The following is a 14,143-nucleotide window of genomic DNA, read 5'->3' on the forward strand; positions in this document are numbered from 1 at the left end:
TCAACACAAAAACTTTGACACAAATGTTTAGAGAAGCATTATTCACACTAGTCCCAAAGTGGAAATAACCCAAATGTCCATCAAATGTCAAGTGGTTAAATAAAATGTGGTATATGATAAAATGGAAATATTATATGAACAATAAGAATATCGATATATGCTACAATGTAAAGAACCTACAAAACATGCTAAGTGGCTCTCTTAAAAAAGAAAAAAAACATGCTAAGTGGAACAAGCAAATAAAGAGAGAAAGAAGGTAAATTAGTAGTTGTCTAGGGCAGTGGTTGGCAAAATGCAGCTTGTGAGCCACATGCAGCTCTTTTGGCCCCTTGAGTGTGGCTCTTCCACAAAATACCACGGCCTGGGCGAGTCTATTTTGAAGAAGTAGTGTTAGAAGAAGTTTAAAAAATTTGGCTCTCAAAAGAAATTTCAATCGTTGTACTGTTGATATTTGGCTCTGGTGACTAATGAGTTTGCTGACCACTAGTCTAGGGCAAGGGAGGAAGTGACGGTTTAGGGATAAGAGGTTTCTTTTTGGAGTGATAACATGTTCCAAATTTATTGTGGTGATACTTATACAGCTCTGTGAATATACTTGAAATCACTAAACTATACAATTTAAATTGGTATGTAAATTATATCTCAGAAAAACTTTAAAAAGAAAAAACTATCAAACTTTTTAATACAGATACTGATGCAAGAGAAAAGACTGCTTCTCCAAACTTATACTTCTATTATAAGGCAAATTTTTATGGGGGCTTTTGGGTACCTTGGATAGTTACTTCCCGATTTACCTTTTTAAATATTTTAATTATTCTTTGCTGCATATTATCCGTGGCTTTATATCCTTTTTAAAAAATATAATTTTTCTGATTTCAGAGAAGGAGGGAGAGAAAGAAACATTTATGATTGGAGAAAATCATTGATCGGCTGCCTCCTGCACGCCCCCTACTGGGAATCAATCCTGCAAACTGGGCATGTGGCCTGACCAGGAATCCAATGTGACCTCCTAGTTCATAGGTCAACACTCAACCATGAGTGACACAGGCCATGTACTTTATATCCTAAGAGTAGAAAATAAGTTTAAGTTTATAATAAATGCATTTAATTGGTAAATCATAACTAATTAAGCTTTTGAACTTAAATTTACTAGGCAAAAGCAGACTTTTCACTAAAGTTGTAGAGGCAGCAATTCTATCAAGCTTCGCTTTGTATGCCAATTAGTATACACACAGGGAAGCTAGTAACTTAAAAAAAAAAAAATCAGTATTCTATAAAGCAGGTGGATAAATCACCTAATAGTATAAGAACTGGGGCTGGAAAGCAGGAGTGGAAATTAATCTAAAGTACTTAGGAACTTTAATCATTGTATACACTGTATACAATGCATAATACATTAAGACATTATTGTATACAATGTATATAACATTTAACCCATTAAATCATTATTGGTTTAATTAACTGGAGATTTCATTAATTTTGTTTTAAATTAGAAGCATTGCTGTGTGACTGATTTGATGTGAACTGTCCATGAGATGCATTATACAGAACCAAAAGATTGAATCCTAAACTATTTTCTTCAGGCACAGAACATTTCCCAGAAGCATCTCACTCCAGCCCAGGTAGAGTGCATTCACTGAATATTAATTTCATAACAGACTAGAAAAATAAAAATGAAATAATATAAAATGCAGGGAAACCTAATGTGACCCCAATCTTAACTACTTAAACTATCTGCTCTTTTAATTACTACCACTAGTGGCCCGGTGCACGAATTGAAAGGATATTAATTAGAATACTTTATTATCACTATTTGCCCTTTCTCTATAATAAACATGTCAATCAAATTCACGATTGACAATGATAGATCGAAACACGCGTGTGATTGGCACCAGCAAGTGCTTTATATGTATTGCACATGTGCAAGTCAACTTAACCTTTTATATATATAGAATAAACTTGCTTAATTAGACCTGCTTTATGATTTAGCTAAACTTTTTCCAGACCAGTGAAGCAACCCAACTTCTCTTTCAGGCAATTGTAAGCAACACAGCAGTAAACATCAACACAAAGATTATAACTGCAGCCAAGACCGGTTTGGCTCAATGGACAGAGCGTTGGCTTGGGGACTGAAGGGTCCCGGGTTCGATTCCGGTCAGGGGCATGTACCTTGGTGGCGGGCATGTCCCCAGTAGAGGGTGTGCAAGAGGCAGCTGATCAATGACTCTCTCTCATCGATGTTTCTAACTCTCTATCTCTCTCCCTTCCTCTCTGTACAAAATCAATAAAATATATTTTTAAAAAAAGATTATAACTGCAGATCACGCAGGGAGAACAAAGAGTAAAATATTTAACTGTTTGACTATATTCTGCACAATGAGAAAAACAAGTCATTTTCAAGGTCCATTTCTTACTTCTTTTCAGTTGGGTCAAGTTTCTAAGCTTTCTAATCTCTGCTAATGAAAAGAAAATAGGTTTCCACTGTGTCTCCTACCTACCTACTAAAGGACTTCTGTGAGGATCAAATGAGATGAGGCATGGGAAAATGCTTCACAGACATTTGGTTACAGCATAAAATGTTTCCACCTGGTTATAAAGTGAGTCCTGTTCCTGGGCTGAAGAAACTCCAAGTACACTGGTTGCTAGGGAGAGGAGAGGAAGCTGGGCGTTGCTACGTGACATCATTACCCAGACGGACACTTAGCATATTAGCTATTAGTGCCATACAGAGAGAGAGAGAGAGAGAGAGAGAGAGAGAGAGAGAGAGAGAGAGAGAGAGAGAGACTGACTGACTAGTGGCTCAGTGCACGAAATTCATGCACATTAAAAGGGGATTAGAGGAAATAATTTAATATTGCTATTTGCCCTTTCTAATAATAGAAGTGTCAAACATGAAAGAAAATTAGTAAAATGTATATGAAAACCTTCCTCCTTCCAGAGTCAGGCCCACGATGGGACCCAGAGTCAAGTCCCTGCCCACCCACATGCGCCTCAAAATTGCATGAGACCCAGATCTGGCCGGCCCCCTCCATTGGGCTAAATCTAGACCCGACCAGTCCCACTCTTATCAAGCCCCACCGGGCAAGGGGAAGGGGGGTAGCCTCAGGTCCCCTGGCCCAGGGCAGGGGGTGTGCGTTGAGTTCCCCCAGCAAGCCCCACTGTGTGGGGAGCATGGCCTGAGGTCCCCTGTCAAACCCAGCCAGACTGGGGGGGCACAGCCTCAGGTCCCCTGGTCCAGTGCTGGGGTGGGGGTGTGGCATGAGGTCCCCCATCGAGCCCCACTGTTCAGAGGGTGCAGTCTGAGGTCCCTCGGCCTGTTGCCAAAGTTGGGGGAGGGAGGTAAGGCATGGCCTGAGGTCCCCTAGCCCAGCACCAGGACAGGAGTGCACCTTGAGGTCCCCTGTCAAGCCCCGCCAGGCAGGGGGCATGGCCTCAGGACCCCTGGCCTAGCGCCGGGATGGGGGGGCTGAGGTCCCCCAGCCTGACACCAGGGTGGGGGGCATGGCCTGAAGTCCCCTGTCAAACCCCACGGGAGGGGGGGGGGCAGGGGAGGTTGTAGCCTCAGGTCCCTGCTGATTCTTGTTAAGGATCCTTATGGGAACTTGGCCTCAGCTGTGGGTGCAGCCATCTTTGTGATGGAGTGATGGTCAATTTGCATATTCCCTCTTTATTATATAGGACACATGTGTCAAACACAAGGCCCGTGGGCCAAATCCGTCCCGCCAGGCCTTGCAATGTGGCCCGCACCGCGCTGTCATCACTGCACTCCGCTGCATTTCCATCACAATGACAGTTTATGACTGTTCAGTAAACCATTCGGCCCGCGATTTAGGCTGGATTTTAGATTTTGGCCCCTTCTCTGATTGAGTTCGACACCCCTAATATAGGATAACCAATGTTTAATTGAATTTCATGTTTAATTTATCCTAGTGGAACCATGCAACAAAAAAACTGTCAATTGTCACATGAACATAAGACACTCTTTACTATACACACAAGTGAGTCATTAATATAGCTATGAGGATCCTTTAAAGATGTGTTAATTACCATTAAAATGTTTGCTTAGTACTTGCTATACTCAGTTGGTACTAAAATGTCTATTACTACAATAGTTACCTAATTGATCTGGGTGTCCCCATTTCTCTTTTATAATCTACTAGAGGCCCGATGCACAAAATTCATGCAAGAGTGGGCCTTCCTTCCCCTGGCTGCCGGCATTGGCTTCCCTCTGGCACCCAGGACCTGGGGTTCCCTTGAGCCACTGGCAGGCACCTAAGGATCCGAGCTTCCCTCACAGCCTCTGCTTTGTCTGGAAGATTGTCCATTCTAGTTAGCATATTACACCTTTATTATTATAGATTCTTCTAAAATCTATAGTGGTTATTTAACTTTTGGATGTCATGGGCATCCTGGACAATCTAATAAAAGTTATAAACTCTCTTGAAAAAAAATACAGATATGCACATTCCTCCTAATTTCTTTCAAAGATCGTAGGTTAAGTTATGACTTCCCATCACCTACAAATCAAGTCCAAACGTCACAGCCTTGCATTCAAAGTACTTCATAATGTAGTCATTGTTAATTTAATTGATCTATCTCCTATCCTTTCCAAATACACATACCAATCTGGTCTATCTCCTCACTATCCTACAATAGATATACCATCCTCTCTTTCTGGCTCCCTCTTGTTGCTTTCTGAACAACTGCTTGCTTTCAACAAATCTTTCCTGTAAACCTAAAATACCTCCCTTACCATGAAGGAACTATGCAACAAAAAACTGTCAATTGTCACATGAACATAAAACACTCTTAACAATACACACAAGTGAGTCATTAATATAGCTCTCTGCCTACAATCAGATCATCTGATCCATTGTGAATTCTGAAACAGATTACCTGTATCTCAAGGAGCTTTCCACATTCTACATTTCATCTTACAAGATCTCAAAAAAAATATATATATATATATATATATATATTTTATATATATATATGGAAATATACGACACAGTTTTGAACTATGTTTACATTTTCAAATAATATGTTCCAAATCTTTTCTTTAAACCCTCTTCATGTAAAGTGTCTCAGTTACTGGACATTTACATGTATCTTTTCTCCTTTTCTAACCAATAAGATTCTTAAGGGCAGAGATGGTTAACTACTGCAGCCTGTATCCCGTACAGTCTCCAACACAAACCAAGGGGACACTCAGTGTAGAATAGTTCTTGAATACCTGGGCATCAGTGATTTTCAGGCATTTCATAGCTTGTGTCCCCAATGATAAGACTTTTCAAAGATCATCTATTTTTTTTTTTTTTACCAAAAATCAAGTAATGTTCTATCTTTAGTAAATACTTTATCAAGTAAGAACTTACTAACTATCCAAAACAGTAGTTAAATTATTCTCATCCATCCAATATCTACTAATTGATATATGCCAACCCTGTTTTAAAAAAACAAACCCTTCAACATAACAAGAATCTTTACCTACTGACCATTAACACTACACAAGACAATGCAAGTATAAAAGCTTATCCTTTAGCACTACTGCAAATAAAGTTTACCTCCAATTATAAAACAAACTCAGAAAATAGAAACAAACATCACAGATTATATATATGCACACTATAGGCGGCAATAACACAGTATAAAAGGTAAAAACTTTTTTTTAGAAACATGATATAAAAGTTTATGACCAACTGATTCATGCTACAACATGAACCTTAAAATAATATGTTAAGTGAGATAAATCATTGACGGAAGACCAAATACTAAAGCCTCAAGTCAGTTGACATTTAGTTTCCCAGTTGTATGCTATCCCTGCTCTAAACAAAGCCCACCTACCTTTCCTATTAGGATATAATATGAATCAATGCTGATAAAAATGAAATTGGTCAACAGGTACAAATTTCCATCTATAAGTTTTGGAGGTCTAATGTACAGCATAGTGACATACTGTAATATGTCATACAGTATATAAAATTGCATACTATTATATAATATATATATTTAAATGTTAACTCCACACACAAAGAAACTGGTAATTGTGTGAGGGAACAGATTGTGTTAATCATTTCACAATACATACAAATATCAAATGGTCATGTTGTACACCTTAAACTTACATGCCAATATCTCAATAAGGCTGGAAAATAAAATTTAAAAAATTTTATGCAAAGACAAAAATCTTGAAAGTGACACCTGTTAAATAAAACCCTGTAAGTTTTACAAATTTATGCTATTTAAACACTTTGAAAAAACACCTAGGGGAAAGTTTATGTTTCTGCTACAAACAGAAAACAATTTCCATTTCATTTACAATTAAAAATTATTTTCACTTACTAACCGAAAATAGTACAGTAACTTCTTATCCCCATATTAGGTGTTGGCACAAAGTGAGGGACACTGTTTTATTCAGATTATTGATTGAATACATAAACAAACTGCTTTAATCTGATTTTATGTTTAAGCCATCTAGAAAAACCCATGCTATGTGCACAAAGGAAAACAACTCCTACTAACTATAGCTTCTGCGTATTAGACCATATTTGCAAAGCTAGAAAACAAAACACAAGGTAAATATGGAAATAACACAAAAAAGTAGATTCTACTACTTCCTATCTAAAAAAGTAGATTCTACTACTTCCTATCTCAAGTATAATGAGGATCAAGCTAAATGCTGTGTCAAGTACTTTCCAGTTTTATTTCTGTGTACTTCTCCAGATCACCTCTCCTCCAAAGAAAATAATTCATCAAGCTAAACTGCTATTCCTATAGATGGAAAATGTTAAAACAGTACTGTATTCCAACTTATTTTCACCATATATCTAAAGCTAGTAGAATATCAACATGAGTTCTGAAAGCTATTCCCCTTAGACAAAAAACAAACTCACTTCTCAAAGTCTTTCAAAAGAGACCAGATGAGCCAATTACTTAATAGTCAGAGGTAAACCTCAATTTTCAACCCCCTTTGAGCTATGCCACGTCATTAACTTGTCCAAGTGTCCTCAAGTTTACAGGTGACATTTCACACATCACCGCAACTGAGTATTAATAGGCACTACATAAAACTGCAATATCATCACAATTGCTTCATATTTGCAATACCTAAATACATAAATGCAAAGGTACAACTGGATTTTATGTCTGCCTGAAAACACAATTCTGTTTTGGTTTCAACCTGATGGTGAATAAAATGGGATGCTCTCCTACAAGTTCACCAAATTTCTAATGTATGCAACGATCCAAACTTTTTCAAAAGTGTAAGACTAGAAACAAAACAAAACAAAATTATTACCTCAACTATAACTTATGGAAGCAAAAGGTGTTATTATGATTGATAAAGATTAGGGGAGAACATCATCTTGAGTTTCACACCATCAAGACTATAAGGTGAGTTAACTGTACAGGAATTAGCAGAAATTGGTTTATGCTTTAACTGTGGTTTATCTTTTATTCTTTAACAGTGCTATCCCATAGGACTTTCTGATGATATAAATCAGAAATCCCTTATCTGTGCTGTCCAACACACAATCAATTGTCACATGTGGCTACTGAGTACTTTAAATGTGGCTAGAACTGAGGAACTCAATTTTTAAATTTTATTTTAATTCATTTAAATTTAAGTTGCCAAATGTGGCTAGTGGCTATCATATTGGACAATGCGGTTGTATGATTTGAAATACAATGTATAAACTTCACTAAACAGTAGAGTTTTTCAAAGTACCATGTCCTGATGATGTTAAAGTAAAACCTTCCACATAAGTTCAGTCATCAGCCTAAGCATAAAATAAAATTCACTATGACTGCCTACATATAAAATAAGATTCACTATGAAATAAGAATCCACAATACTACTTAGATTCAGAATTTAAAGGTACACTACTCACAAACAGGCAATATTAAAAAAAAAACAACATATGACGTTCCCCCCCGCCATTGTTTTTACAACAAGGGTAAAAACTTTTTGAATAGTTCCCCAATGCATGCAAGTTACTTTCCCTTCATATCTGTCCAATAGCTTCTGTTCAGAAAAACAAGTGGCAAAAATAAATGTGCAGCACTCATAAGCCTATAGCGGCGACTCGTTACATTTCACGTTAATTTCTCTTTTCCTTCTTAAATTTCACGTTAATTTCTCTTTTCCTTAAAGGAGAGGTGTTTGCAAAGTGCCGCATGGCCTAAAATCCAGGTTACCCATCTTTCCATGTTTTCAGGTGCACAGATCATCCTGATACACTTACAATTTCGTTGCTAGTCACAAAGTAATTTTTTTTTCTCCTTTTTTTCAGTTCAAGGGAGTCACTGCTCTTTTCGGCACTTCGGACATTCTTTTGACCAGCTCTTCCCAAATCAAAAAAAGTCGCCAAGATGGTGCACAAAAATGTCAAAAGGAAAAGCCTGGAAGGGAACTTGCACACTGAATAAGCAAAATCAACCGCCTCTGACTCGGAGACAAGTGAGCCCCGAACGATCCGGCGAGGCGATCGAGCGAGCAAGGTCGTGACCCGAGGTCACGGCCGCCGGCACCGCGCCCGCCCGGCGGCGGCTGCAGCGGCGGGAAGCCACCTGTTAGGCCCGGGCCTCACCTGGCAGGAAGGCAGGCAGGCAGGCAGGCGCACACCCGGCGGCGCAGGACGCTGACGCCCCGGCGGCGGCGGCGGCGGCGGCGGCGGCGAGCGCGGGACCCGCCCCTCCGGCGGCGGCGGCGAGCCCCCCAGCGGCACGTGGGCTTCACCCGGCCCGGGCTCCGCTGACAGGAGGATCGCCCGCGGCCCGCGGCCCCCGGCCCAGCCGCCGATCGCCCGGCCGTCGAGCCTCCCTCGCAGCCACCCCGCCGAGAGGGCGCCCCGGCGGCCGCACCGCTGGCCCGCCCGCCCCCTCCCTCTTCCTTCCTCCCCGATCGGCGCGATCCCGCCCCGCCGCCGCCCCTCACCTACCTGGTCACGGAGTTTAAGGAACGCCATGGCGATCGCCGCCGCCGCCGCCGCCACCCCAGTAGCCTCGGCTGCGCTGCCCCGCGGGGCCGGCGGGTCGGCGGCCAGCTGCGCTCCGGGGTCCGCGGGAGGGGGCGGCACCGCCTCCCGATTGCTAGCCGCCAGCCCGCCGCTACCGAGAGGTGAGGATCCCGGCCGGTCCCGCCTCCTCGGAGGAGGACTCCCCGCCCTCTTCCTTCCTTTCTTTTCTCTTTTCTCCCGGAGCTGCCCGCACACGCCGTCGCCGCCACCGCCACCACCGCCACCTCCTCACGCCCCCTTCCCGAAACACCCTGGCAGCCCCCGCGCCGCGCCGCCGCTCCAGCCCCGCGGCAGCGGCGGCATCCAAACTCCACTCCACAATATTACCACCACCGCCCGCCGCGATTGGCCGCCGCGCGGGGGAGAGGCCAGAGTAAGCCGAGTGCTGATTGGCCACGCCGCCGCCGCGCTCGCCGGGGCCCGCCCCCGCCTCCCGGAGAGGGAGCGAGGGAGGGGGAGGGGCGGAGAGGAGGAAACTGCGGGGAGTGGGCGCGGATCGCGGGCGCGGGCGCGCGCGGGGCGGGGAGGGGGCGGGAGCGGAGCCGGAGGAGGGGCGACCAGGTGCTCCTGGGCGCGCGCCCTGAGCGCGGGGGGCGGAGCCCGAGGCTGGAGGTATGGGGGTGGGGGTTACAAAAGGTGCTTGATAAACCTCCCCCCCCCCTCCCATCCCGATTGCACGTGGAGGTAGAGTGCACACGCTCCCCAAAAGCCGGGAAGGTCGAAGGTACCGGGGGAGAGGCCGGAAGGGGCGTGCGTGATGGGCACCTGGAGGCTGAGCCTTCCTGGAAGCGGAATTGGGGATAGGGGCAAAGTGGACCCTCGAGTGGAAGGGAGAGCGGGAATGCGCCCTGGGCTTGGAGAGAATGGAGGAGCCGAGGGAGTGGGGTGAGAGGTGGTCCCCGGGAGGGCAGGGCGGCGGGCAGGACCACAAGGAGCGGGGGAGGGGGAGCCTGCACTAAGCCGGATCTTGCAAGGCGTAGAAGGAATGCCTTCACCGGCACACACGCTCCTCGGATTTGGGGAGAGGGGACGCCGGGCAGCCACCTTGTGGGAGGTGGTGGATGTTGGAACGCGGGCCGGAAAGCAGCGTCTTTTGCAGCCAAACAGGTTGTAGACGCCCGAGCTTTTCTCTCTACCCGCCGTCCCAATCCGAAGCAAGGCTGCGGTTCTCTCCAAAGCCCCCCCCCCCCCCCGCCCCGCCTGCCAGGCTTGATTCTTTTCTTTCTTTCTTTCTTTCTTTCTTTCTTTCTTTCTTTCTTTCTTTCTTTCTTTCTTTCTTTCTTTCTTTCTTTCTTTCTTTCTTTCTTTCCTTCTTCCTTCCTTCCTTCCTTCCTTCCTTCCTTCCTTCCTTCCTTCCTTCCTTCCTTCCTTCCTTCCTTCCTTCCTTCCTTTCTTTTCGCATCTGAAAGGTTTTGTCTCCCACTCGAGATAAATCAAAAAGATGTGCTGGATTTCCAATCAATAGCACCGCTGGATGTACAAGAGGAATGACTCCCTCACCTGCTACACCCACGCGCACACACACACTCCACGCCACCCCATGGCTCTGCAAGGGCTTTTCTTCAGCGGCCGCACAATGTTACGGTTCCAGGCTTGTGTTGGAGAAGACTGTTGTGCGCCTGTGTCTGTCCGCCAGGGCAGCTCCAGCCCCTGGCTAATAAAAAAGGTACCGATGGTTAAGACACAAATGTGTGACGTCAAGCTCGGTTTTTAAAAGCCCCTTGTTCCCTACGTCAATTGTTTCTCTTGAGACCAGACTATTCAGAGGATCGATTTGAGTCTAATAGCAGTCATGAGAACGAGGGACCCATGCCAGGACTCTGTATATTGCAATGCTGTTTTTATAACAAAAAGTTTATCTTTTAACACATGAACAATGAAAATGTCAGGGTGCAAAATGAATCTATAGAAACAATTTCTTATCTAAAATTGCATTTCTCATCATAAATTATGTGTTCTACTTAAAATGGAGGGATTCTCATAACTGGGAGGTAGCAATCAGGATGAAGTTAAAAGAAGTAAATACTATCAATAATAATAAATATATTTAGAAATATATAAATAAATAAATATAATTGGAAAAGTGCAAGGATTCTTATAAATTTGTTTTTGAAATTATTTGTCTATGAGTAACTCATTTCATTTGGAATTTGCTTTGATTCCAGTCCCCCCAAGTCTATGCAAAACTGGGAATTCTTGAAAAGTAAGGAAATCAAGTCCACAGATTACTTTCAAATTAGTGAAATGTTGTATGAATGCTAAAGTTAACTTATGAAGTTGGAATATTACCTTTGCATGCATTTAAATAAATTATTCTTTAAAAAAAAGTCAATGTTCTTGCATCACATTATTTTGAGTAGATCTCTCTCTTCATCAATTGCAGCAGATAAAATAGGTCTGTATACTAATTGTTACTCAGCCTCTGCTTATCAGTTCACCGAGAGTAAGAGTTAATGTTGTGAAAGCATTTGAGATCTCCAAAACAAGGGTGTTAATGATAATATTACTAGAGTACTTTGTGATTATAAGTTACCTTTGTGAAAATTTCCCATGTGCCATAACCAATAGAGTTCTCTTAGTCAAAGAGTGTAAGAATTTACCTATTTTACAAATGAGCCTATTAAGCACTGTGGATGTTTGGGCAAGAATTAATACATTCCTCTCTCCCGGGTCCCACCCCCAATTATCTCTCCTTTAGATGAAAAGTTCTAGAATTTTGAAGCACAACAAAAACTTGATTAGGAACATGGAGATTAACTTTTGGGAAAACACATGTGCATTTGAGAGTATGAATTTAATTTGTGGAGTATGCATTTTACTAGATTTTATGATTGAGCTAATGAAACTTTTTAGAGAGCTGAAATTTTCTAATGAGCAATAATTATTGAAAATGATTTAGTCTGGCCGGCATGGCTCAGTGGTTGAGTGTCAACCAGGAGGTCAAGGTTCTATTCGAGGTCAGGGCACATGCCTGGGTTGCTGGCTCCATCCCTGGTGGGTGTGCAGGAGGCAACCAGTCAACGATTCTTATCATTGATGTTTCTGTCTCTCTCTACTTCTCTGAAATCAATAAAAGTATATTTTTTAAAAATGACTTCTAATGCACCATCTCTGACAACCTTGCCAATTGTATTCTCTGAGCTCTCCTGATTGAGGATACCTAATACCTAGCCAGGTTCTCACCCTTCTACACTCAACACCATTTGCATCATAAATTCACCATTTATAGAAACTAAGCTTAATGTTACCTAGACTACTCATCTCACCAAATCAAATAAGATAATACTATGAAAGGTTGTGGGAACTTTGCAGGACCGTTCAAATTTAGTATTGCAACAACTACATTTCCATAGCTGGGAAAAGGGTAAAAAACCATCTACACTAATAAAAGAAAAAAATGCCAATTGGCTGTACTTTTGCTATACCCACAGCCAATCAGAGTGAGTATGCAAATTAGCCCAACAAATATAGTGGTTAATTTGCATATGTGAAAGGAGGGAGGAGTGAAGACTGAAGTATAGAAGAAGAGGGAGGGAAAGTGGAAAGCAAAAACTGCTGCCAGAGGGAAAGCGTGGGGGCCTTGAAATCCAGAAGAGTAGCTTAGATGGTAAGAAATAGATAACTATTGATGACTTTTGAGTAAAAAAAATCCCTACATTATAAAAATTATTTTTATGAAGAGCCTGAAATACATGGAAATGCATATACTAAACTGCAAAACAGCAAGTATAAGTTCAGAAACCTAGAGGGTAGAATTAGAAGACCTGATAAACATCTAAAAGAGTTTCTGGAGGAGAGAAAATAGAGTAAAAAGAACATCCATGGAGATGGCGTGTGAGAATTTTTCAAACTTGGAAAAGAACTCGAGTTATATGATCAAACGAAGATGCTAAGGCTCAAACAGAATAAATTTTTTAATTGAAACCTGTACATCGTAGTGACATTACAAAATACCAAACACAATAAGAAAATTTTAAATTACTACTGAGAAAAGCAAATTACCCTAAGACATGACAGTCATCTTGTCAGCAGATTTATCAGCAACAGTAGGTTACAGAAGACAATGGAAAACACACCCAAAGTATTAATAGTCCATAACTGAGAAACTAAAATTCTATATCTAGTTAAACCATCTTTCAAGAGAAAGAACAAAATAAACACATTTACAAACTTTAGAACTCACAGATGCTCAGTAAAAGAAATACTAAAGAACATGCTTCAAAAAGAAGAAAAAAGCTGAACCCTCAAGGAGTAAGTGAGATTGGAGGATAAGTAAATATAATACATAAGTAAATATCTTGGTTAATGTAAGTCAGTAGTATTTTTTAAAATATATTTTTATTGACCAGAGAGGAAAAGAAGAGAAAGATAGAAACATCAATGATAAGAGAATTACTGATCAGCTGCCTCGTATACACCCTCCATGAGGATTAAGCCTGCAAACTGGGCATGGGCCCTGATTATGAATTAAAACACTACCTCCTGGTTCATAGGTTGATACTCAACCACTGAGCCATGCTAGCCAGGCAAATCAGTAGTATTTTTTAATGTGCCAGTATTCTATAATTTTAAAACCAAGTGAAATTAAAATATTAGCCATAAAAAATACAGTAGATGATGGCAGAAAGGAGCTCTGAGTTAGTGAATAGACTCCTTTTATTAAGTGAGATATTCCTTAACTTTAGATTTTTGACAAGTTATTTTATTGATTAAGGTTTGTTATTGCAAAGAACAGAATCGAAGCAAGAATTTCTTAAATTGATATTCAACAACTCCCAGAGTTATTGGAGAATTGGAAAAAAACCAGCTTGGGTTGAACTTCTAGAAACAAGTGCCCTAAGCCATGCAACAGAACATAAATGGCTGCTGCTCCCATCAAGCATCAAATGCCAGGAGCTCAGCTTTTCTTCATCCACTCCTATTGTCAACACCAATTCCAATTCTGTCAGAAACTTGACCGTGCAATCACTGCCACCTCCACAAACTGGATCTACCTGCACCAGGAAAATGGAAGCTGACTGCATAGTTTGTATTCTCTCATTTCCACAGTGCTTAATTAGCAGAGCCTTTGTCCTGGGCCTGCATCCCAGCTGCAATGAAGGCAGGAAATTAGAGTTCTGAATTCA

At 41.9% G+C, this 14,143-nt stretch overlaps 1 protein-coding gene and 1 long non-coding RNA gene across 4 annotated transcripts in view; one reads left to right on the plus strand and one right to left on the minus strand.

The window, feature by feature from the left end:
- The window catches only part of ANKRD28 (ankyrin repeat domain 28), a 116,909-nt gene extending 107,834 nt beyond the window's left edge, over positions 1 to 9,075 (minus strand). For 2 of the 3 annotated variants that reach the window (XM_045579309.1, XM_036431544.2), the window contains exon 1: positions 8,940 to 9,075. Coding sequence is in view for 1 of the 3 variants with exons in the window: in XM_045579308.1 (XP_045435264.1) it covers positions 8,940 to 8,966 (27 nt within the window). In the remaining 2 variants the exon portion in view is untranslated. The remainder of the gene's footprint in view (positions 1 to 8,939) is intronic. The other variant, XM_045579308.1, reaches the window with a different exon arrangement.
- Positions 8,961 to 11,349, plus strand: LOC118715373. The gene is made up of 2 exons (XR_004986870.2): positions 8,961 to 9,118; positions 10,427 to 11,349. It is a non-coding gene; the product is annotated as an uncharacterized LOC118715373 (long non-coding RNA).
- Positions 11,350 to 14,143: the final 2,794 nt, after the last annotated feature.

This window comes from Pipistrellus kuhlii, unplaced genomic scaffold (genome assembly GCF_014108245.1).
Source record: "Pipistrellus kuhlii isolate mPipKuh1 unplaced genomic scaffold, mPipKuh1.p scaffold_m20_p_11, whole genome shotgun sequence".
Lineage (NCBI taxonomy): Eukaryota > Metazoa > Chordata > Mammalia > Chiroptera > Vespertilionidae > Pipistrellus > Pipistrellus kuhlii.